This window comes from Oncorhynchus mykiss, chromosome 2 (assembly GCF_057628025.1).
Source record: "Oncorhynchus mykiss isolate SJ-2025 chromosome 2, ASM5762802v1, whole genome shotgun sequence".
Classification (NCBI taxonomy): Eukaryota; Metazoa; Chordata; class Actinopteri; order Salmoniformes; family Salmonidae; genus Oncorhynchus; species Oncorhynchus mykiss.
Window position 1 is genome coordinate 5,376,192 of NC_143023.1, and position 26,347 is coordinate 5,402,538.

At 45.4% G+C, this 26,347-nt stretch overlaps 1 protein-coding gene across 3 annotated transcripts in view; it reads left to right on the top strand.

Annotated features, from left to right (window-relative positions):
• Positions 1-25,774, top strand: part of LOC110507039 (DEP domain containing MTOR-interacting protein) — a 67,995-nt gene extending 42,221 nt beyond the window's left edge. For all 3 annotated transcript variants that reach the window (XM_090186162.1, XM_090186165.1, XM_090186153.1), the window contains 4 exons: positions 239-376; positions 10,111-10,181; positions 13,487-13,591; positions 20,404-25,774. In XM_090186162.1, the coding sequence (XP_090042288.1) occupies positions 239-376; positions 10,111-10,181; positions 13,487-13,591; positions 20,404-20,532 (443 nt within the window). In that variant the 3' untranslated portion in view covers positions 20,533-25,774. The remainder of the gene's footprint in view (positions 1-238; positions 377-10,110; positions 10,182-13,486; positions 13,592-20,403) is intronic.
• Positions 25,775-26,347: the final 573 nt, after the last annotated feature.

Sequence of the window (26,347 nt, forward strand, 5' to 3'; positions counted from 1 at the left end):
TCTCTCTCTCGCTCTTTCGCCCCTCTCTCTCTCGCTCTTTCGCCCCTCTCTCTCTCGCTCTTTCGCCCCTCTCTCTCTCTCGCTCTTTCGCCCCTCTCTCTCTCTCGCTCTTTCGCCCCTCTCTCTCTCTCGCTCTTTCGCCCCTCTCTCTCTCTCGCTCTTTCGCCTCTCGCTCTCTCGCCCCTCTCTCTCGCCCCTCTCTCTCGCCCCTCTCTCTCGCCTGTCTCTCCTCTCTCAGTGAGTCCTACTAAAGAGATCAAGATGATAGTGGGTATCCGTCGTAGCAGCATGAGCAGCAGCTGTGGCAGCAGTGGTTACTATAGCAGCAGTCCCACCCTCAGTAGCAGCCCCCCGGTGCTCTGTAACCCAAAGTCAGGTAAGAGGCCTAAATACACTCTCTCAAACACACACACGCGCACAGCACAGTCCGGTAAGAGGGTCACCATTCTCCCTGAGTGACCTTAATACACTCTCTCAAACACACACACACACACTCGCACAGCACAGTCCGGTAAGAGGGTCACCATTCTCCCTGAGTGACCTTAATACACTCTCTCAAACACACACACACACACGCGCACAGCACAGTCTGGTAAGAGGGTCACCATTCTCCCTGAGTGACCTTAACACACACACACAAATTACAGTGGGGTAAGAGTGTGAATAGGAGCCCTGTGCACAGCAGTGTGTCTTCAATGTGCTGATACCCTCTCCTCCCCAAACTGAGGTTCTGGTCAGGAACTACTGACTATCCAGAACACATGGAAAGAAACTTGGAGTGTTTTGGATCCTCAGTTTAGGTAAATGGTAACAGTATCATGCGGACAGAACCAGGCTGTTCTGGACTGCTATTGGTACCATTGATTAGTGGTCACACGGACAGAACCAGGCTGTTCTGGACTGCTATTGGTACCAGTGACTAGTGGTCACACGGACAGAACCAGCCTGTTCTGGACTGCTGTCTGTACCAGTGACTAGTGGTCACACGGACAGAACCAGCCTGTTCTGGACTGCTGTCTGTACTAGTGACTAGTGGTCACACGGACAGAACCAGGCTGTTCTGGACTGCTGTCTGTACCAGTGACTAGTGGTCACACGGACAGAACCAGCCTGTTCTGGACTGCTGTCTGTACTAGTTACTAGTGGTCACACGGACAGAACCAGCCTGTTCTGGACTGCTGTCTGTACCAGTGACTAGTGGTCACACGGACAGAACCATAGAAGAAGACTGTGTTTCAGATATCCAGGCTCTAGTCTTGTATAGAAGAAGACTGTTTCAGATATCCAGGCTTTAGTCTTGTATAGAAGAAGACTGTTTCAGATATCCAGGCTCTAGTCTTGTATAGAAGAAGACTGTTTCAGATATCCAGGCTCTAGTCTTGTATAGAAGAAGACTGTTTCAGATATCCAGGCTCTAGTCTTGTATAGAAGAAGACTGTTTCAGATATCCAGGCTCTAGTCTTGTATAGAAGAAGACTGTTTCAGATATCCAGGCTCTAGTCTTGTATAGAAGAAGACTGTTTCAGATATCCAGGCTCTAGTCTTGTATAGAAGACTGTGTTTTAGATATCCAGGCTCTAGTCTTGTATAGAAGAAGACTGTTTCAGATATCCAGGCTCTAGTCTTGTATAGAAGACTGTGTTTTAGATATCCAGGCTCTAGTCTTGTATAGAAGAAGACTGTTTCAGATATCCAGGCTCTAGTCTTGTATAGAAGACTGTGTTTTAGATATCCAGGCTCTAGTCTTGTATAGAAGAAGACTGTTTCAGATATCCAGGCTCTAGTCTTGTATAGAAGAAGACTGTGTTTCAGATATCCAGGCTCTAGTCTTGTATAGAAGACTGTGTTTCAGATATCCAGGCTCTAGTCTTGTATAGAAGAAGACTGTTTCAGATATCCAGGCTCTAGTCTTGTATAGAAGACTGTGTTTTAGATATCCAGGCTCTAGTCTTGTATAGAAGAAGACTGTTTCAGATATCCAGGCTCTAGTCTTGTATAGAAGAAGACTGTTTCAGATATCCAGGCTCTAGTCTTGTATAGAAGAAGACTGTTTCAGATATCCAGGCTCTAGTCTTGTATAGAAGAAGACTGTTTCAGATATCCAGGCTCTAGTCTTGTATAGAAGAAGACTGTTTCAGATATCCAGGCTCTAGTCTTGTATAGAAGAAGACTGTTTCAGATATCCAGGCTCTAGTCTTGTATAGAAGAAGACTGTTTCAGATATCCAGGCTCTAGTCTTGTATAGAAGAAGACTGTTTCAGATATCCAGGCTCTAGTCTTGTATAGAAGAAGACTGTTTCAGATATCCAGGCTCTAGTCTTGTATAGAAGAAGACTGTTTCAGATATCCAGGCTCTAGTCTTGTATAGAAGAAGACTGTTTCAGATATCCAGGCTCTAGTCTTGTATAGAAGAAGACTGTTTCAGATATCCAGGCTCTAGTCTTGTATAGAAGAAGACTGTTTCAGATATCCAGGCTCTAGTCTTGTATAGAAGAAGACTGTTTCAGATATCCAGGCTCTAGTCTTGTATAGAAGAAGACTGTTTCAGATATCCAGGCTCTAGTCTTGTATAGAAGAAGACTGTTTCAGATATCCAGGCTCTAGTCTTGTATAGAAGAAGACTGTTTCAGATATCCAGGCTCTAGTCTTGTATAGAAGAAGACTGTTTCAGATATCCAGGCTCTAGTCTTGTATAGAAGAAGACTGTTTCAGATATCCAGGCTCTAGTCTTGTATAGAAGACTGTGTTTCAGATATCCAGGCTCTAGTCTTGTATAGAAGAAGACTGTTTCAGATATCCAGGCTCTAGTCTTGTATAGAAGAAGACTGTTTCAGATATCCAGGCTCTAGTCTTGTATAGAAGACTGTGTTTCAGATATCCAGGCTCTAGTCTTGTATAGAAGACTGTTTCAGATATCCAGGCTCTAGTCTTGTATAGAAGAAGACTGTGTTTCAGATATCCAGGCTCTAGTCTTGTATAGAAGAAGACTGTTTCAGATATCCAGGCTCTAGTCTTGTATAGAAGAAGACTGTTTCAGATATCCAGGCTCTAGTCTTGTATAGAAGAAGACTGTTTCAGATATCCAGGCTCTAGTCTTGTATAGAAGAAGACTGTTTCAGATATCCAGGCTCTAGTCTTGTATAGAAGAAGACTGTTTCAGATATCCAGGCTCTAGTCTTGTATAGAAGAAGACTGTGTTTCTATCGAAGACTGCTGATTAAAATATATATTTTTTTTTTTCTTAAGCTGTGTGTAGCTGTGTGTTAATGCAAAGTATGAGATTCCCTCTCTTCGGGACATTGTGTTCTCCTATTTCTCTAAACGAGAGAGAAGGGTGTTGAAAGCGGCTGTTGAAAGTTGTGGGTGACAGGGTTTGAGGCCAGGGTTCGGTCAGGGGATAGTTGTGGGTGACAGGGTTTGAGGCCAGGGTTCGGTCAGGGGAAAGTTGTGTGTTTTTGTCTGTGACTGTAGACGTTTCATTAGCTGGTGTGTGAGTGTGCATGGATATTTCAGGTTAGCCACGGGGGAGTCCTGCTATTTCTTCCTGTTGAACTCTCTCCTGACCTACCATCACCTAGAACATGAGTTGAGAAATGGAAAGTGTGTGTGTGTGTGTGTCTACAGTATGGACCATATGACCCATTAAGGGTTGTTCTGGCAAGAGCTGGAACAGGGGGAGTAGCCCTTAGTTGGCAGTCATATATACACACACACAGACACTCACTCACTCACTCACTGTGGGGTAGCTGGGGACTTACACCAGCAGGCCAGCCTGAGTTGCTGCACTCCCCACTGAGACAGAGGGGGACTGTTTATACCGTCGCACCAGGACAGAGGTAGACTGTTAATACTGTAGCACACAACGTCATGACACTGCCCTACACCCCCAGGCCAACGTCATGACACTGCCCTACACCGGGACACAGGCCAACGTCATGACACTGCCCTACACCCCCAGGCCAACGTCATGACACTGCCCTACACCCCCAGGCCATCATCATGACACTGCCCTACACCCCCAGGCCAACGTCATGACACTGCCCTACACCCCCAGGCCAACGTCATGACACTGCCCTACACCCCCAGGCCAACGTCATGACACTGCCCTACACCAGGACACAGGCCAACGTCATGACACTGCCCTACACCGGGACACAGGCCAACGTCATGACACTGCCCTACACCCCCAGGCCAACGTCATGACACTGCCCTACACCCCCAGGCCAACGTCATGACACTGCCCTACACCCCCAGGCCAATGTCATGACACTGCCCTACACCCCCAGGCCAATGTCATGACACTGCCCTACACCCCCAGGCCAATGTCATGACACTGCCCTACACCCCCAGGCCAACGTCATGACACTGCCCTACACCCCCAGGCCAACGTCATGTCACTGCCCTACACCGGGACACAGGCCAACGTCATGTCACTGCCCTACACCGGGACACAGGCCAACGTCATGACACTGCTCTACACCGGGACACAGGCCAACGTCATGACACTGCCCTACACCGGGACACAGGCCAACGTCATGACACTGCCTTACACCGGGACACAGGCCATCGTCATGACACTGCCCTACACCCCCAGGCCAACGTCATGACACTGCCCTACACCCCCAGGCCATCGTCATGACACTGCCCTACACCCCCAGGCCAACGTCATGACACTGCCCTACACCGGGACACAGGCCAACGTCATGACACTGCCCTACACCGGGACACAGGCCAACGTCATGACACTGCCTTACACCGGGACACAGGCCATCGTCATGACACTGCCCTACACCCCCAGGCCAACGTCATGACACTGCCCTACACCCCCAGGCCATCGTCATGACACTGCCCTACACCCCCAGGCCAACGTCATGACACTGCCCTACACCGGGACACAGGCTCTGACCCAGAACAATACACTGATTATTCACATACTGTTCATTCACAACATGGATGTTTTTATCATATCTGATAGATTACTCTTTTACAACCAACTCACACTGGCACATGGAAGTTGGCATGTATATTTAGACTAGCTACTTAAAGCTTACTAAAATGATTAGATACACTAAATCACATCTGCTTTAGTTTAACTCTGATCCCCACAACTCCTCCTCAGCCTTTTTGGTGAATTACTAACTTTTCACAATTCAGAGAAAAGGGTTTAGGCCTGTGTTCTCTCTCTGTTTTCTCTCTCTGTTTTCTCTCTCTGTTTTCTCTCTCTGTTTTCTCTCTCTGTGTTCTCTCTCTGTGTTCTCTCTCTGTTTTCTCTCTCTGTTTTCTCTCTCTGTTTTCGCTCTCTGTTTTCTCTCTGTTTTCTCTCTCTGTTTTCTCTCTCTGTGTTCTCTCTCTGTGTTCTCTCTCTGTGTTTTCTCTCTCTGTGTTCTCTCTCTGTGTTTTCTCTCTCTGTGTTCTCTCTCTGTGTTCTCTCTCTGTGTTCTCTCTCTGTTTTCTCTCTCTGTTTTCTCTCTCTGTTTTCTCTCTCTGTGTGTCTCTCTCTGTTTTCTCTCTCTGTGTGTCTCTCTCTCTGTGTCTCTCTCTGTGTCTCTCTCTGTGTCTCTCTCTGTGTCTGTCTGTCTCTGTGTCTCTCTCTGTGTCTGTCTGTCTCTGTCTCTCTGTCTGTGTGTGTTGTCCATTTTTAAAGGAGTTGTAAACAGTCAGCAGCAGTATGGAGGAGAAGAGCTGGAAGGCCAGAGAGAGGCTGTTTACAATTGTTCTGGAATACACAGGAAGTCTTTGAATCAGATTCTTGGGAAAAGACGGGAAGTGTTTTTCTCAGTAAGTCTCGAACACTGGGAGATGAGGGTGAGCCATGCAGGCAGCTGTTCTCAGCTTCCTGCCCCAAGACGTTTGACATTAACTGCTCTTTCTCCTCTATAGCTATAGATGAGCCTTGGTGATTTAAATAGACGCTGAGGAAATGTATATGATTCAAGTGTGATCGACAACACTTGACAATACTACCTTATTTTGGGGGGGTAAAAATGTACTTATTGTAATATGTGGTTGTCTCATCTAGCTATCTTAAGATGAATGCACAAACTGTAAGTCGATCTGGATGAGTGTCTGCTAAATTACTCAAAATGTCATGTAAATGAGTGAGGGACGGCCGTCTGTTTGGCGAGAGGGGCGGCCGTCTGGTTTGGCGAGAGGGGCGGCCGTCTGTTTTGGCGAGAGGGGCGGCCGTCTGGTTTGGCGAGAGGGGCGGCCGTAACGACTGTTTGGCCAGAGGGACGGGCGTAACGTCTGATTGGTGAGAGTTGTGAGCGGCTTAAGCCTGTAGATTCCATTAGTGATCCCCGATCACTCATCATGGCCTCATTGACTTGCGTAGGGAGGCCGATCTTGTAATTATATTTCTATGGCTGCGGTCTCCCTGAACACGGCTCTACTCTTCCTGTATTCCAGCTGTGGGGTGGAAGAGAATCTAGGTCACTGCAGTGTCCAGAGGTTACCCGAGGTCAACGTTAGTGAGTCACTTTCTAGGAAGAGAGGAACCCTTTTCATACCGACTCAGTGCTGCTACCACCAAAACAAGGAATTGTGGGTGGGCAAGAGAACTGGTTTGAGTTTGAAGGACGTCTGTTTATAAAGGTTAAGAGTTCATCTGTAGTGAGTGTACAGTAGCTACCTACAGTCCATTCTGAAAGTATTCAGACCCCTTAACCTTTTCCACATGTTGTTACGTTACAGCCTTGTTCTAAAACGGAGTACACACTTTTTGTTCCTCATCAATCTACATACAATACCCCTTTTAATGACATTTTTACAAATGTATTATAAATAACAGAAATACCTTATTTACATAAGTTTGCAGACCTTTGCGATGAGACTCAGTTGCTCTCAGGTGCATCCTTTGTTTCCATTGATTATCTTTTGATGTTTCTACAACTTGATTGGAGTCCACCTGTGGTAAATTCAATTGATTGGACATGATTTGGAAAGGCACACACCTGTCTATATAAAGGTCCTACAGTTGACAGTGCATGTCAGAGCAAAAACCAAGCCATGAGGTCAAAGGAATTGTCTGTAGAGCTCCGAGACAGGATTGTGTCGAGGTACAGATCTGGGGAAAGGTACCAAAACATTTCTGCAGCATTGAAGGTCTCCAGGAACACAGTGGCCTCCATCATTCTTAAATGGAAGAGGTTTGGAACCACCAAGACTCTTCCTAGAGCTGGCCACCCGGCCAAACTGAGCAATGGGGGGAGAAGGGCCTTGGTCAGGGAGGTGACCAAGAACCCGATGGTCACTCTGACAGAGCTCCAGAGTTCCTCTGTGGAGATGGGAGAACCACCTCTGCAGCTCTCCACCAATCAGGCCTTTTGTGGTAGAGTGGCCAGACGGAAGCTCCAGAGTTCCTCTGTGGAGATGGGAGAACCACCTCTGCAGCTCTCCACCAATCAGGCGTTGTGTGGTAGAGTGGCCAGACGGAAGCACAAGACAGCCCGCTTGCAGTTCATCTGGTCTGGCCAAACAGAGATCTGGTTAATCTGATGAAACCAAGATGAAACTCCTTGGCCTGAATGCCAAGCATCACGTCTGGAGGAAACCTGGAACCATCCCTACCGTGAATCATGGTGGTGGCAGCATCATGCTGTGAGGATGTATTTCAGCGGCAGGGAGACTAGTCAGGATCGGGGTGAACGGAGCAAAGTACAGAGATCCTTGATGCAAACCTGCTCCAGAGCGCTCAAGAGCTCAGACTGGGGCGAAGGTTAACCTTCCAACAGGACAATGACCCTAAGCAGACAGCAAATACAATGCAGGGGTGGATTCGGGACAAGTCTCTGAATGTCCTTGAGTGGCCCAGCCAGAGCAGCCCACTTTAACCTGATCGAACATCTCTGGGGAGACCTGAAAATAGCTGTGCAGCGAGGCTCCCCATCCAACCTGACAGAGCTTGAGACGATCTGCAGAGAAAAATGTGAGAAACTCCCCAAATGCAGGTGTGCCGAGCTTGTAGCGTCATACCCAAAAAGACTCGAGGCTGTAATCGCTGCCAAAGGTGCTTCAACAAAGTACTGATTTTAAAATGTCTGAATACTTATGGAAATCTATTACAAATAAAAAAATATATATATCACATTTGCAAACATTTCTAAAAACCTATTTTTGACATTGTCATTATGGGGTATTGTGTTTTAGATTGATGAGGGGGGAGGGGGGGAAACATTTAGAATAAGGCTGTAACTTAACAAAATCTGGTAAAGGTGAAGGGGTCTGAATACTTTCCAAATTCACTGTATCTTCATATCCTCAACAGTACTATACGGAGTATACAATATCTACCTGTATTCATATCCTCAACAGTACTATACAGTAGTTACCTGTGTTCATATCCTCAACAGTACTATACTGAGTATACAGTATCTACCTGTATTCATATCCTCAACAGTACTATACAGTAGTTACCTGTATTCATATCCTCAACAGTACTATACTGAGTATACAGTATCTACCTGTATTTATATCCTCAACAGTACTATACTGAGTATACAGTATCTACCTGTATTTATATCCTCAACAGTACTATACTGAGTATACAGTATCTACCTGTGTTCATATCCTCAACAGTACTATACGGAGTATACAATATCTACCTGTATTCATATCCTCAACAGTACTATACTGAGTATACAGTATCTACCTGTATTTATATCCTCAACAGTACTATACAGTATCTACCTATATTCATATCCTCAACAGTACTATACAGTAGTTACCTGTGTTCATATCCTCAACAGTACTATACAGTAGTTACCTGTGTTCATATCCTCAACAGTACTATACTGAGCATACAGTATCTACCTGTATTCATATCCTCAACAGTACTATACAGTAGTTACCTGTATTCATATCCTCAACAGTACTATACTGAGTATACAGTATCTACCTGTATTCATATCCTCAACAGTACTATACAGTATCTACCTGTATTCATATCCTCAACAGTACTATACAGTAGTTACCTGTGTTCATATCCTCAACAGTACTATACAGTAGTTACCTGTATTCCTATCCTCAACAGTACTATACAGTATCTACCTGTATTCATATCCTCAACAGTACTATACAGTATCTACCTGTATTCATATCCTCAACAGTACTATACAGTAGTTACCTGTGTTCATATCCTCAACAGTACTATACAGTAGTTACCTGTATTCATATCCTCAACAGTACTATACAGTATCTACCTGTATTCATATCCTCAACAGTACTATACAGTAGTTACCTGTGTTCATATCCTCAACAGTACTATACAGTAGTTACCTGTATTCCTATCCTCAACAGTACTATACAGTAGTTACCTGTATTCCTATCCTCAACAGTACTATACAGAGTATACAGAAGCTACCTGTATTCATATCTTCAACAGTACTATACTGAGTGTGTGGAAGTTACCTGTATTCATATCCTCAACAATATTTCCTTCAGTTTAAATATAACGTGTTAGTTTTGTTAGGATGCAGATCCATTGTTCTGTGGATGTTTCTCCTTCTGTCTGAGTTTATGGGTACACCACTATGAGCAGAGACGGACACACACACACACTAAATGTCTTAAAACCCGCTATAGGAAACAGGGAAATTGTTTCCCTCGAGGCACGGTCATGTGACTGCATGCTTTCCTCTTTTCCTTTAAACAACAGTAGCCATGTTGTCCTCCTCCTGCACACAGGACAACACGATGAGACTATAGTTACTGCTGCAGGAGGAATGTTGTCCTCCTCCTGCACACAGGACAACACGATGAGACTATAGTTACTGCTGCAGGAGGAATGTTGTCCTCCTCCTGCACACAGGACAACACGATGAGACTATAGTTACTGCTGCAGGAGGAATGTTCTGCAGTGTGTGTGTGTCAGTACTTAGTGTGTGTCAGTACTTAGTGTGTGTGTGTGTGTGTCAGTACTTAGTGTGTGTGTGTGTGTCAGTACTTAGTGTGTGTGTGTGTGTGTGTGTCAGTACTTAGTGTGTGTGTGTGTGTGTCAGTACTTAGTGTGTGTGTGTGTGTCAGTGTCAGTACTTACTGTGTGTGTGTGTGTGTGTGTCAGTACTTACTGTGTGTGTGTGTCTCAGTACTTACTGTGTGTTTGCTTTGCAGTGTTGAAGAGACAAGTGAGTCCTGAGGAGCTGCAGACGCCAGGAGGCCCTTACATAAAGAAGACATTCACAGTACGTCACACTCACACACACACACACACACACACACATACACACACGGGGGGGGGGGGGGGTGTAATGAATGTAATGACATGCCCGAGCCATAGACTGTTCTCTCTGCTTCCGCACGGCAAGTGGTACCGGTGCATCAAGTCTGACACCAGCAGGTTCCTGAACAGCTTCTGTCCCCAAGCCAGCAGACTGAAACACAGCTTCTGTCCCCAGGCTAGCAGACTGATACACACAGCTTCTGTCCCCAGGCTAGCAGACTGATACACACAGCTTCTGTCCCCAGGCTAGCAGACTGATACACACAGCTTCTGTCCCCAGGCTAGCAGACTGATACACACAGCTTCTGTCCCCAGGCTAGCAGACTGATACACACAGCTTCTGTCCCCAGGCCAGCAGACTGAAACACACAGCATCTGTCCCCAGGCTAGCAGACTGATACACACAGCTTCTGTCCCCAAGCCAGCAGACTGAAACACAGCTTCTGTCCCCAAGCCAGCAGACTGAAACACAGCTTCTGTCCCCAAGCCAGCAGACTGAAACACAGCTTCTGTCCCCAAGCCAGCAGACTGAAACACAGCTTCTGTCCCCAAGCCAGCAGACTGAAACACAGCTTTTGTCCCCAAGCCAGCAGACTGAAACACAGCTTCTCCCCTCTACATATCTACCTCTATCACTCCAGTGTCCCTGTACATTGTTAATATGGTACTGAACTGACCCTGTATATAGTATGTTTACCCCTCTACATATCTACCACTATCACTCCAGTGTCCCTGTACATTGTTAATATGGTACTGAACTGACCCTGTATATAGTATGTTTACCCCTCTACATATCTACCACTATCACTCCAGTGTCCCTGTACATTGTTAATATGGTACTGAACTGACCCTGTATATAGTATGTTTACCCCTCTACATATCTACCTCTATAACTCTAGTATCCCTGTACATTGTTAATATGGTACTGAACTGACCCTGTATATAGTATGTTTACCCCTCTACATATCTACCACTATCACTCCAGTGTCCCTGTACATTGTTAATATGGTACTGAACTGATCCTGTATATAGTATGTTTACCCCTCAACAATATCTACCTCTATCACTCCAGTATCCCTGTACATTGTTAATATGGTACTGAACTGATCCTGTATATAGTATGTTTACCCCTCTACATATCTACCTCCATCACTCCAGTGTCCCTGTACATTGTTAATATGGTACTGAACTGAACCTGTATATAGTATGTTTACCCCTCTACATATCTACCACTATCACTCCAGTGTCCCTGTACATTGTTAATATGGTACTGAACTGACCCTGTATATAGTATGTTTACCCCTCTACATATCTACCTCTATCACTCCAGTGTCCCTGTACATTGTTAATATGGTACTGAACTGACCCTGTATATAGTATGTTTACCCCTCTACATATCTACCACTATCACTCCAGTGTCCCTGTACATTGTTAATATGGTACTGAACTGACCCTGTATATAGTATGTTTACCCCTCTACATATCTACCACTATCACTCCAGTATCCCTGTACATTGTTAATATGGTACTGAACTGATCCTGTATATAGTATGTTTACCCCTCTACATATCTACCTCTATAACTCTAGTATCCCTGTACATTGTTAATATGGTACTGAACTGACCCTGTATATAGTATGTTTACCCCTCTACATATCTACCACTATCACTCCAGTGTCCCTGTACATTGTTAATATGGTACTGAACTGATCCTGTATATAGTATGTTTACCCCTCTACATATCTACCACTATCACTCCAGTGTCCCTGTACATTGTTAATATGGTACTGAACTGACCCTGAAACTGTATTCATATATAGTATTAATTTTTATGTCTGTGTCTATGAGTTTCTAGTAAAATAGACCATATGGTTCAAGAGAAAATAGCCTAATTAATGAAAAAAGCATCTAATCAACATTGGCATTATTATCAACTAACTCTGCAACTTCCAACGTTTGACTTTCATCACAACTGCCTCCCAGGTTGGCGACAAAGCATTTACAATAAATAAATCTAATGGATATTTATGAAACCCTCATATTAAACACCCATTGTATTTACTAAGTTGATGGTTATATTTAGGATGTTTCACAGCTTTGTCATTCTATATAATATATATATATATTTAAACACTTATCTTATTTGATTGTTTTATATATTTTTACATGTGATAAGGACACACAGAGGACCAGAAATAACACACAACTGTGATATTTTTAAAATATTTTTTAACATCCTTAAGTTACCAAAATAATTTCCTGGTAAAGTTTCCAGTAATTATACCCTACCTTTGCCACCCTAACCCACACACACATTCTACTGTCACCCGAAGATGGCATGTCCACATCCCACACACAGTATACACACACTCTGGCCTGCATGGTCTGATCCACAGACGATTCTCCTCCTTACCGGGTCTGATATTCACCAGGGAATCGGGCTGAATACACTACTGATACCAGTTCATATTAGACTGGGTGGGACACATCATCACTCCTAACAGACTGACCGGATTGGCTCTGCCTGAGATGACCCTCTTGTGTTCTGAAATGGAATGCTTGTCTGAGTAGGTTCTTAGAAGCCTCATGAGAGAGATCTGATAAGGGCTGTTACAGCACGCGCAAGCACACCACACACACACCCCTACCCCCTAACTCTAAAATAGCCTCTGTCCTCGTGGGGGTGTAGGAAATGTCCCCTACTTTTGGGAAATTCCTGTATCCAGGAGGATAGTAATATATACACACACACACACACAGTTAAAAACAACACTTCATGTTACTTCTGCATAACAAACATTACAGTTCCTGACAGATACATTTTAGAGAATGATGAAACATTAGCGCGGTGTCAGGCCCCCTGTAGCGCGGTGTCAGGCCCCCTGTAGCGCGGTGTCAGGCCCCCTGTAGCGCGGTGTCAGGCCCCCTGTAGCGCGGTGTCAGGCCCCCTGTAGCGCGGTGTCAGGCCCCCTGTAGCGCGGTGTCAGGCCCCCTGTAGCGCGGTGTCAGGCCCCCTGTAGCGCGGTGTCAGGCCCCCTGTAGCGCGGTGTCAGGCCCCCTGTAGCGCGGTGTCAGGCCCCCTGTAGCGCGGTGTCAGGCCCCCTGTAGCGCGGTGTCAGGCCCCCTGTAGCGCGGTGTCAGGCCCCCTGTAGCGCGGTGTCATGCCCCCTGTAGCACGGTGACAACCTTTTTAATCACACCAACCCTGTTGTTTCTAGCTCTCTGCTTTAATGCTCTTTTTTAAATACATTTTGACTTGCCTCCTCAGATCGTGGGGGATGCGGTGGGCTGGGGCTTCGTGGTGCGGGGCAGTAAGCCCTGCCACATCCAGGCTGTCGACCCCAGTGGTCCCGCAGCAGCAGCTGGGATGAAGGTATGTAACACACACACACACACACACACACACACATACCATCACACACACACACACACACACTCCACTGCCAGCTGTGAGTAGAGAGCACTGACCTAAACAATGGGCAGGGGGGAGGAAGGAAGGGAGAAGGGAATTAGTGAGGGAGGAGAGACAGAGGGAGCAGGAGAGGAGAGATGTGAAAGAGAGGGGCATGGAGAGGAGAGAGACCAGGGGAAGGAGTGAGGGAGGGGAGAGGGAGCAGGAGAGGAGAGATGTGAAAGGGAGTGGCATGGAGAGGAGAGAGACCAGGGGAAGGAGTGAGGGAGGGGAGAGGGAGCAAGAGAGGAGAGATGTGAAAGGGAGGGGCATGGAGAGGAGAGAGACCAGGGGAAGGAGTGAGGGAGGGGAAGAGGGAGAAAGGGGGAGGAGAGCAGAAGGAAGGGGGAGGAGAGCAGAAGGAAGGGGGAGGAGAGAAGTGAACTAAGACGAAGGAGCCGTAGCTAAATTAACTTTAATTTAAAAAAAAACTTGTTATCAATATTGAAGATAGTGTCACTTCTGTCACATTTTATCACCATAAAAACATGTGCTATGTTTCTACCTCTCCCCCTCCCTTTCTCCTCTCTCCCTCTTCCCCTCCCTTTCTCCTCTCCTCTCTCCCTCTTCCCCTCCCTTTCTCCTCTCCTCTCTCCCTCTTCCCCTCCCTTTCTCCTCTCCTCTCTCCCTCTTCCCCTCCCTTTCTCCTCTCCTCTCTCCCTCTTCCCCTCCCTTTCTCCTCTCCTCTCTCCCTCTTCCCCTCCCTTTCTCCTCTCCTCTCTCCCCATTCCCCTCCCTTTCTCATCTCCTCTCTTCCCCTCTCGTTCTCCTCTCCTCGTCTCTTGCAAGTCGAGAGCAGAGCTGGCTCCATCCCATAGAAATCAAGCTGATGCAGTAATAACGGATCTGTGCAGCCAGGGGTTTGTGTCCCAAATGGCACCCTATGTAGTGCACTACTTTAGACCATAGACCTATGGGCCCTGTTCAAACGTAGTGCACGACATAGGGAATATGGTGATATTCTGGACACAGGCAGTCAGTTACGCAACACTAAATGCTGTTCTCTCTGCATGGTTGTTGATGCTTCTTATATAAGCCATGTTGGTCAGACAGTCTGAAGCCTTGTGTTTACTGCCTGCCTTTCCTCTGTGGTAAAACAGGCTCTGACTGAAGCCTTGTGTTTACTGCCTGCCTTTCCTCTGTGGTAAAACAGGCTCTGACTGAAGCCTTGTGTTTACTGCCTGCCTTTACTCTGTGGTAAAACAGGCTCTGACTGAAGCCTTGTGTTTACTGCCTGCCTTTCCTCTGTGGTAAAACCGGCTCTGACTCTCACATTGATCACATGCTGCTGCCTCTTAACAGAGGCACTAAAAGCGAGTCACAGCTCTTGAAGTGGCCCATAAACTCTCATTCTATGGGGACCTTTGGAAGGAGATAATGACAGAGAGAGTTGACTCACTGCTTCCAAATGTTACGTCTAACGTTGCTAGAGCGGCAGTTTTATAATGTTGGTCGAACGTTGCCAGAGTTGAGGTCATTTTATAATATGAATGAGGCAGAACATCTCCGTCATGGCAACCACAGCCATGTAATACATATAATCACAACACAACAGGAGACAGTAGAGGTCTGAGGAGACTCAGACAACACAACAGGAGACGGTAGAGGTCTGAGGAGACTCAGACAACACAACATGAGACAGTAGAGGTCTGAGGAGACTCAGACAACACAACAGGAGACGGTAGAGGTCTGAGGAGACTCAGACAACACAACAGGAGACGGTAGAGGTCTGAGGAGACTCAGACAACACAACAGGAGACGGTAGAGGTCTGAGGAGACTCAGACAACACAACAGGAGACGGTAGAGGTCTGAGGAGACTCAGACAACACAACAGGAGACGGTAGAGGTCTGAGGAGACTCAGACAACACAACAGGAGACGGTAGAGGTCTGCTGAGACTCAGACCACAACACAACAGGAGATGGTAGAGGTCTGCTGAGACTCAGACCACAACACAACAGGAGACAGTAGAGGTCTGCTGAGACTCAGACCACAACACAACAGGAGACAGTAGAGGTCTGCTGAGACTCAGACCACAACACAACAGGAGACCGTAGAGGTCTGCTGAGACTCAGACCACAACACAACAGGAGACAGTAGAGGTCTGCTGAGACTCAGACCACAACACAACAGGAGACAGTAGAGGTCTGCTGAGACTCAGACCACAACACAACAGGAGACAGTAGAGGTCTGCTGAGACTCAGACCACAACACAACAGGAGACAGTAGAGGTCTGCTGAGACTCAGACCACAACACAACAGGAGACAGTAGAGGTCTGCTGAGACTCAGACCACAACACAACAGGAGATAGTAGAGGTCTGCTGAGACTCAGATCACAACACAACAGGAGACAGTAGAGGTCTGCTGAGACTCAGACCACAACAGGAGACAGTAGAGGTCTGCTGAGACTCAGACCACAACACAACAGGAGATAGTAGAGGTCTGCTGAGACTCAGACCACAACACAACAGGAGACAGTAGAGGTCTGCTGAGACTCAGACCACAACACAACAGGAGACAGTAGAGGTCTGCTGAGACTCAGACCACAACACAACAGGAGACAGTAGAGGTCTGCTGAGACTCAGACCACAACACAACAGGAGACAGTAGAGGTCTGCTGAGACTCAGACCACAACAGGAGACAGTAGAGGTCTGCTGAGACTCAGACCACAACACAACAGGAGACAGTAGAGGTCTGCTGAGACTCAGACCACAACACAACAGGAGACAGTAGAGGTCTGCTGAGACTCAGACCACAACACAACAGGAGACAGTAGAGGTCTGCTGAGACTCAGACCACAACACAACAGGAGACAGTAGAGGTCTGCTGAGACTCAGACCACAACACAACAGGAGACAGTAGAGGTCTGCTGAGACTCAGACCACAACACAACAGGAGACAGTAGAGGTCTGCTGAGACTCAGACCACAACACAACAGGAGACAGTAGAGGTCTGCTGAGACTCAGACCACAACACAACAGGAGACAGTAGAGGTCTGCTGAGACTCAGACCACAACACAACAGGAGATAGTAGAGGTCTGCTGAGACTCAGATCACAACACAACAGGAGACAGTAGAGGTCTGCTGAGACTCAGACCACAACAGGAGACAGTAGAGGTCTGCTGAGACTCAGACAGAACAATGACTTATACCCTGTAGCAGTGGTAACACAGAACAATGACTTATACCTTGTCGCCGTGGTAACACAGAACAATGACTGATACCCTGTAGCAGTGGTTAGACAGAACAATGACTTGACTCAGACCACAACAGGAGACAGTAGAGGTCTGCTGAGACTCAGACCACAACACAACAGGAGACAGTAGAGGTCTGCTGAGACCCAGATCACAACACAACAGGAGACAGTAGAGGTCTGAGGAGACCCAGATCACAACACAACTATCCATCTCCAATCATCTGGAGTGATTGGTAAAGAAAAATATAACCGCAGTTGTTAGACAGAACAATGACTTATACCCTGTCGCCGTGGTAACACAGAACAATGACTTATACCCTGTCGCCGTGGTAACACAGAACAATGACTTATACCCTGTAGCAGTGGTTAGACAGAACAATGACTTATACCCTGTCGCCGTGGTAACACAGAACAATGACTTATACCCTGTCGCCGTGGTAACACAGAACAATGACTTATACCCTGTAGCAGTGGTTAGACAGAACAATGACTTATACCCTGTCGCCGTGGTAACACAGAACAATGACTTATACCCTTTAGCAGTGGTTAGACAGAACAATGACTTATACCCTGTAGCAGTGGTAACACAGAACAATGACTTATACCTTGTCGCCGTGGTAACACAGAACAATGACTGATACCCTGTAGCAGTGGTTAGACAGAACAATGACTTATACCCTGTCACCGTGGTAACACAGAACAATGACTTATACCCTTTAGCAGTGGTTAGACAGAACAATGACTTATACCCTGTAGCAGTGGTTAGACAGAACAATGACTTATACCTTGTCGCCGTGGTAACACAGAACAATGACTTATACCCTGTAGCAGTGGTTAGACAGAACAATGACTTATACCCTGTAGCAGGGGTTAGACAGAACAATGACTTATACCCTGTAGCAGGGGTTAGACAGAACAATGACTTATACCCTGTAGCAGGGGTTAGACAGAACAATGACTTATACCCTGTAGCAGGGGTTAGACAGAACAATGACTTATACCCTGTAACAGTGGTTAGACCGAACAATGACTTATACCCTATAGCAGGGGTTAGACAGAACAATGACTTATACCCTGTAGCAGGGGTAAGACAGAACAATGACTTATACCCTGTAGCAGGGGTTAGACAGAACAATGACTTATACCCTGTAGCAGGGGTTAGACAGAACAATGACTTATACCCTGTCGCCGTGGTGACATAGAACAATGACTTATACCCTGTAGCAGTGGTAACACAGAACAATGACTTATACCCTGTAGCCGTGGTAACACAGAATAATGACTTATACCCTGTAGCAGTGGTAACACAGAACAATGACTTATACCTTGTAGCCGTGGTAATACAGAACAATGACTTATACCCTGTCGCCGTGGTGACATAGAACAATGACTTATACCCTGTAGCAGTGGTAACACAGAACAATGACTTATACCCTGTAGCCGTGGTAACACAGAACAATGACTTATAACCTGTAGCAGTGGTAACACAGAACAATGACTTATACCTTGTAGCCGTGGTAACACAGAACAATGACTTATACCCTGTCGCCGTGGTGACATAGAACAATGACTTATACCCTGTCGCAGTGGTAACACAGAACAATGACTTATACCTTGTAGCCGTGGTGACATAGAACAATGACTTATACCCTGTCTTAGTGGTGACATAGAACAATGACTTATACCCTGTAGCAGTGGTAACACAGAACAATGACTTATACCCTGTCGCCGTGGTAACACAGAACAATGACTTATACCCTGTCGCCGTGGTGACATAGAACAATGACTTATACCCTGTAGCAGTGGTAACACAGAACAATGCCTTATACCCTGTCGCCGTGGTGACATAGAACAATGACTTATACCCTGTAGCAGTGGTAACACAGAACAATGACTTATACCTTGTCGCCGTGGTGACACAGAACAATGACTTATACCCTGTAACAGTGGTAACACAGAACAATGACTTATACCTTGTCGCCGTGGTAACATAGAACAATGACTTATACCCTGTAGCAGTGGTAACACAGAACAATGACTTATACCTTGTCGCCGTGGTGACACAGAACAATGACTTATACCCTGTAGCAGTGGTAACACAGAACAATGACTTATACCTTGTCGCCGTGGTAACATTGAACAATGACTTATACCCTGTAGCAGTGGTAACACAGAACAATGACTTATACCTTGTCGCCGTGGTGACACAGAACAATGACTTATACCCTGTAACAGTGGTAACACAGAACAATGACTTATACCCTGTAGCCGTGGTAACACAGAACAATGACTTATACCCTATAGCAGTGGTAACACAGAACAATGATTTATACACTGCAGTTTAACATGGCTCCTTCTCTACAAATTCTCTGCAGCCTAAGATAACCAGTATCTCATTCATTTCAGCCACGGCCTGGCCATGAAATGGTTAACAAACACTTTTTCTGAGAAATGAAGTGCTCTTTTCTAGGAGTATTAACTCCTGAGTGACTGGGGCCTTCTGGGTAACGGTTGACTCGTTGCCAAGAAAAATAAGGGATTGTGTTTTTGATGTAATTTGCAGCGAGGGGATGCTCTAGAATTCCTTCACTGCATGAAATTAGGGTGAAGTTGAGACAATGAATTGCCATGTTGCAAAACAGTCCTAAAACATGTTTGTTTTTGCCAACACTGTTGCAATAGTGAGTCAGCAATCAAATCAAATGTTTCTCCCATCGAGAGCTAACTCTCCTGTCCCGTTCTGTGTTTCTCCCATCGAGAGCTAACTCTCCTGTCCCGTTCTGTGTTTCTCCCATCGAGAGCTAACTCTCCTGTCCCGTTCTGTGTTTCTCCCATCGAGAGCTAACTCTCCTCTCCCTTTCTGTTGTTTCTCCCATCGAGAGCTAACTCTCCTCTCCCTTTCTGTTGTTTCTCCCATCGAGAGCTAACTCTCCCTTTCTGTTGTTACTCCCATCGAGAGCTAACTCTCCTCTCCCTTTCTCTGTTTCTCCAATCGAGAGCTAACTCTCCTGTCCCGTTCTGTGTTTATCCCATCGAGAGCTAACTCTCCTCTCCCGTTCTGTGTTTCTCCCATCGAGAGCTAACTCTCCTCTCCCTTTCTGTTGTTTCTCCCATCGAGAGCTAACTCTCCTCTCCCTTTCTCTGGTTTCTCCCATCGAGAGCTAACTCTCCTGTCCCGTTCTGTGTTTCTCCCATCGAGAGCTAACTCTCCTCTCCCTTTCTCTGTTTATCCCATCGAGAGCTAACTCTCCTCTCCCTTTCGCTGGTTTATCCCATTGAGAGCTAACTCTCCTCTCCCTTTCGCTGGTTTATCCCATTGAGAGCTAACTCTCCTCTCCCTTTCTCTGTTGTTTCTCCCATCGAGAGCTAACTCTCCTCTCCCTTTCTGTTGTTTCTCCCATCGAGAGCTAACTCTCCTCTCCCTTTCTCTGTTTATCCCATCGAGAGCTAACTCTCCTCTCCCTTTCTGTTGTTTCTCCCATAGAGAAATGCATGTGTAGACATGGCTAACTCCTCTGTTCTTCTCCCTCCTCTAGGTGTGTCAGTTTGTGGTCTCGGTCAACGGGCTAAACGTGCTGTCTCTGGACTACAGGACAGTCAGTAACCTCATCCTGACCGGGCCCAGGACCGTTGTCATGGAAGTCATGGAGGAAGCAGATTACTGAAGAGGCAGGCGATCACGTGGCAGGGGGTGTGGCTGAGCAGAGTAGACCCAAGGCAGACTCTAAAGACACCATAGAGATAGAAGTGCCTTTATGGAACTCTGTGGGAAACTCTCTCTGGGCTTCTAACTCAATGGGAAACTCTCTCTGGGCTTCTAACTCAATGGGAACCTCTCTAGGCTTCTAACTCAATGGGAAACTCTCTCTGGGCTTCTAACTCTATGGGAAACTCTCTCTGGGCTTCTAACTCTATGGGAAACTCTCTATGGGCTTCTAACTCTATGGGAAACTCTCTATGGGCTTCTAACTCTATGGGAAACTCTCTATGGGCTTCTAACTCTATGGGAAACTCTCTCTGGGCTTCTAACTCTATGGGAAACTCTCTCTGGGCTTCTAACTCTATGGGAAACTCTCTCTGGGCTTCTAACTCTATGGGAAACTCTCTCTGGGCTTCTAACTCTATGGGAAACTCTCTCTGGGCTTCTAACTCTATGGGAAACTCTCTCTGGGCTTCTAACTCTATGGGAAACTCTCTCTGGCCTTCTAATTCTATGGGAAGACTCAAGCTCTGCCAGCCACCACCCACGTCTCTTTCCTATTGGACGCTGCTTCCCTCTGATGGCCGCCAATAGAACTGCTTTGAGAAGAGAGATGGACATTAGTTACTCTGTTAGATACACACATCTAGTCATTGGTCTCCTGTCTCATCTGTCTAGTTGATGTTGAGACATCAGATGGACCCTGATAACATAACAGCCCCCTGCTCCTTGATTTAGGGGACTGTGCCCTGCTGTCCCCTTCTGGTTTCTCACTGTCTCCTGTGGTCTGTGTTTTCTTTATGTATTGATGGTACTACCTACCCATGTGTGAAGCTGTTTGGGGAGAGACAGTTCTGGACCTGTCTAGATCTGTCTGTCTTTCTCTATCCCGGGATGAGATGTGGTGAAGTTGAAGACAGGCCTGAAGGAGACGGGCGGCATATCATTCGGGACAGGCCTGAAGGAGACGGGCGGCATATCATTCGGGACAGGCCTGAAGGAGACGGGCAGCATATCATTCGGGAAAGGCCTGAAGGAGACGGGCAGCATATCATTCGGGACAGGCCTGAAGGAGACAGGCAGCAGATCATTTCGGGACAGGCCTGAAGGAGACAGGCAGCATATCATTTGGGACAGGCCTGAAGGAGACAGGCAGCATATAATTTCGGGACAGGCCTGAAGGAGACAGGCAGCATATCATTTCGGGACAGGCCTGAAGGAGACGGGCAGCATATCATTTCGGGACAGGCCTGAAGGAGACAGGCAGCATATCATTTCGGGACAGGCCTGAAGGAGACAGGAAGCATATCATTAGGGACAGGCCTGAAGGAGGCAGGCAGCATATCATTCGGGACAGGCCTGAAGGAGACAGGCAGCATATCATTCGGGACAGGCCTGAAGGGGAGAGAGACGGCATGTCATTCAGGACAGGCCTGAAGGAGACAGGCGGCATATCATTCGGGACAGGCCTGAAGGAGACAGACAGCATATCATTAGGGACAGGAGTGTGAGGCATTAACAAGTGACTGTTCAATCCTCTGGGCCACATGATGCAAACCACGTCCAACTAATCCAGAGCTGTTTGGGCGTGTGACACAGATACCAGCCTGGTTCCACTGTGCCGTTGGCTAGAGATCACTCACTATACATTGTGGCAGTTGTGTGAAGTTGGCCTTAGTTTAACCAAGCAAACAGGGTTGTAATATTGTTCATGTTTATGCAGGACTAATTGTTGTCGATGATTTGTCTTTTCACTTAGGGCGAGTTTCCCGGACAACAAATCCTGGACTAAAAAATCTAAATCAATAGATATTCTCCATTTGAAAGTCCAAGATTATTCTTTGTTCAGGAAACCGTCCTTTTGAAGACAAAGTAGGTAGCTACTGGCTAGTTAATGAGGTAACACTTGACTGGATGGTTCTACTGTCTGTAGGCCTGAATATCATGATTATAATTACCACATAAAGGATAGGACTCGATATGTAGACCTAAAGGATATGTAGACCTAAAGGATATGTAGACCTAAAGGATATGTAGACCTAAAGGATATGTAGACCTAAAGGATATGTAGACCTGAAGGATATGTAGACCTAAAGGTTGCGCCTGTAACAACTACCTTCACTCTGTCATGACACAACAAACTATTACCCATCAGGCCCCTTTCCCAGACATGCATTTTGCTTCGTCTTGGACTAGAAAGCAAGCTGAAGGGAGAATCTCCCGTTGAAAGAGCTTTTTGGTCCAGGGAATCTGCTCATGGTGATATAAATGGGGTGGTTTGCATAGTTTTCTAAGATTTATAATGTGTAATGACCGTGATGAGTCTGTTTCTTTAGCTCCGGCATTGAGGCCTATGATGACACCCACCTGTTACCAATAGCCGAATGTGGATGTCTTATATCCACTATAGTCCCTAGTCTTTCAGAAGTGGCATGTTCCACACTACCGTCAATTCTATAATATATGGATATGTTAATATATATATATATATATATATATATTTAATGTAGATCTGTGTATGGATGTAGGCTGACTAAGGCACTTTAAAAATGAAAATAACTGCATCAGTTTGTTTTCTAGTTAAAATGTCAGAAAATGGATAGTGTGTTAAGACGTCACTATACTGTACCATCCTGAAACATAAACACATGATGATCAACCCTTTCTATTCGCCATCAGACCCGGTTCTACTTGTATTTAAGAAGGAGAAAGGGGTTTTATTTCGGTAGCTAGCTGTGAATTTAAAGTAGAAGAACTATTGATGGCACGAGAGAAACAATCTATGGCAGTATTTAATAACAGTCATCTGTAGCTCAGTGTACCAGGGTCAACTGTGGTCTTATGACATCAATTCCTGGTCAGATAAAGTAGCCTAGGTTCATTGTAAGATTTAATAAAATAATAGCAGTACAAGCTCTATGTTCATCTTTCTTCGATATGCAGTGTTGTTTACCATAATGTCAAGCCTCAAATCATAGGTTTGATTTTTGTTTGTTTTTGGTAAACAGTCACTTTTTGACAAGCTAGGATTCTGTCTCTTTTTATAATGTGCTTAAATGTGTAAAGCAACAAAATGCATCATACACTTAGATAGTTTCTTGAATGTAGTGCTTGCTAACGATCCAGGGTTCTTTTTTCAGGACTGATATATCATTGGTTAAGCTCTCACTAAGAACATTAGGCATCAGTGATTGGGTGAATGGCTGCTCTCACTAAGAACATTAGACATCAGTGATTGGGTGAATGGCTGCTCTCACTAAGAACATTAGACATCAGTGATTGGGTGAATGGCTGCTCTCACTAAGAACATTAGACATCAGTGATTGGGTGAATGGCTGCTCTCACTAAGAACATTAGGCATCAGTGATTGGGTGAATGGCTGCTCTCACTAAGAACATTAGACATCAGTGATTGGGTGAATGGCTGCTCTCACTAAGAACATTAGACATCAGTGATTGGGTGAATGGCTGCTCTCACTAAGAACATTAGACATCAGTGATTGGGTGATTGGCTGCTCTCACTAAGAACATTAGACATCAGTGATTGGGTGAATGGCTGCTCTCACTAAGAACATTAGGCATCAGTGATTGGGTGAATGGCTGATCTCACTAAGAACATTAGGCATCAGTGATTGGGTGAATGGCTGCTCTCACTAAGAACATTAGACATCAGTGATTGGGTGAATGGCTGCTCTCACTAAGAACATTAGGCATCAGTGATTGGGTGAATGGCTGCTCTCACTAAGAACATTAGACATCAGTGATTGGGTGAATGGCTGCTCTCACTAAGAACATTAGACATCAGTGATTGGGTGATTGGCTGCTCTCACTAAGAACATTAGACATCAGTGATTGGGTGAATGGCTGCTCTCACTAAGAACATTAGGCATCAGTGATTGGGTGAATGGCTGATCTCACTAAGAACATTAGGCATCAGTGATTGGGTGAATGACTGCTCTCACTAAGAACATTAGACATCAGTGATTGGGTGAATGGCTGCTCTCACTAAGAACATTAGACATCAGTGATTGGGTGACCCACTGCAATGCATGAGGTTTTCGTGGTATGTTTGTTTTACACATTTCTACTCCACCACCTAGTTTCACGTTAGTCCTGTAATGAATTATTGGTTCTGCCATACTAGGAAAGGCTTGTGTTGTTTGGTTGAGCAAGAACTTAGAGAAATGCTCATCACAATGAGTCATTTTAATACTTCAGCTGTTTTTGGTTCCACTTTACTGACAGCATCCAGGGTAAAACGCATGATAACGTGTTATTACCATGAGCCTTTTATAATCTCTTATCAGGCTTATAAAAATGCTTATCCTGTATTAACACCTGTGTGTTTTAAACAGACACAATTACCAGAAAGAGCTGGAAATCCAGTCACTATTGGAACTTTTTAAATGTGCCATGTTATAAATGTTGAAACATTTGCCTTAATAACTTTTTGTGATTTTGCTGCACGTCTTTTCAGTTGGTGGTCGTTTTTAATATTTGAATATCTTCTCCTTAATTAAAGGGTTCACTATGCAATCCTCTTCCTGATCTGTCTTACTATATGAACCTTCTGCTGATTATTTTACAGACTGGACATCTTTTATTTTATTCTTGACAATCAGTGTTTTCTTGATACACAAGGTCTGAGTTTCCAAATGGTAGTGCACTACTTTGGACCAGGGCCCAGTGGTGGTGGGTGGGGGTGGGGTTATATCACTATATAGGGAATAGAATGCCATTTGGGACGCTACAGAGATCTGAACAGCACAATGACCTGTGACGGCAGTACGGATAGAGATACAACCTGCCACGTACTCTCTGCTTCATAGAAGGTTTTACTGAATGAATCAATGACTTTTTGATTTAAAATATAAACAAATCTGTTTATTTTTACCAATCAGTCAGCAGCTCATTTTAAAGGGATTCATTCATCTACAGATCATTATGTTCATGAAATAATCTATGTACATTTAAATGATCTAGATTACACTCTGGGCTCACCAAGTGACTATATAAAGGCTCTAATAGCAGTTTGTGTACATACATTTTATAAAATACATTGTGTGGATGAATGAATGTCAGGATAATGAAAATAAATAAGCTCACGTCTGGCATCACGTCTGTGTTGTGCAATGTGCAATGCAGCTAAAGGCATAAAGTTCAAATGTAAAGTTCATGTGTTTTAATAAACATACTGGTTTGGTTCAACATGTATTTACAGCGTCATACTTCCTGTTAAAGTTAGTTTGGTCAAATTACTTACCTAATCATGTATTAATTACTGGTTAGTAAATAGTCACAAACTCCGTCTCAGATGGACCACTAGGCCTTACATAGGTGTATTCAACTCTGACCCTACGAGGTCCGGAACCCGGCTGGTTTTCTGTTCTACCTAATCATTAATTGCAACCACCTGGTGTCTCAGGTCTAAATCGGCCTCTGATTAGAGGGGAACAGTGACTGGTGTCTCAGATCTAAATCAGCCTCTGGTTAGTGGGGAACAATGACTGGTGTCTCAGGTCTAAATCAGCCTCTGGTTAGAGGGGAACAGTGACTGGTGTCTCAGGTCTAAATCGGCCTCTGATTAGAGGGGAACAGTGACTGGTTATTCCCTACCACAGCTAATCCCTACCATTGTAACGCAGAGTTGTCATAATACTTAAGTAATTGTACATTACACCAGGGGTGTCAGACACAATATAAGTAACCTAATGTATCCCTTTAACTGCCCTGTATGCCTCTACTGAACCTACAGCTATTGTATGCAGTAATCATGTGCCT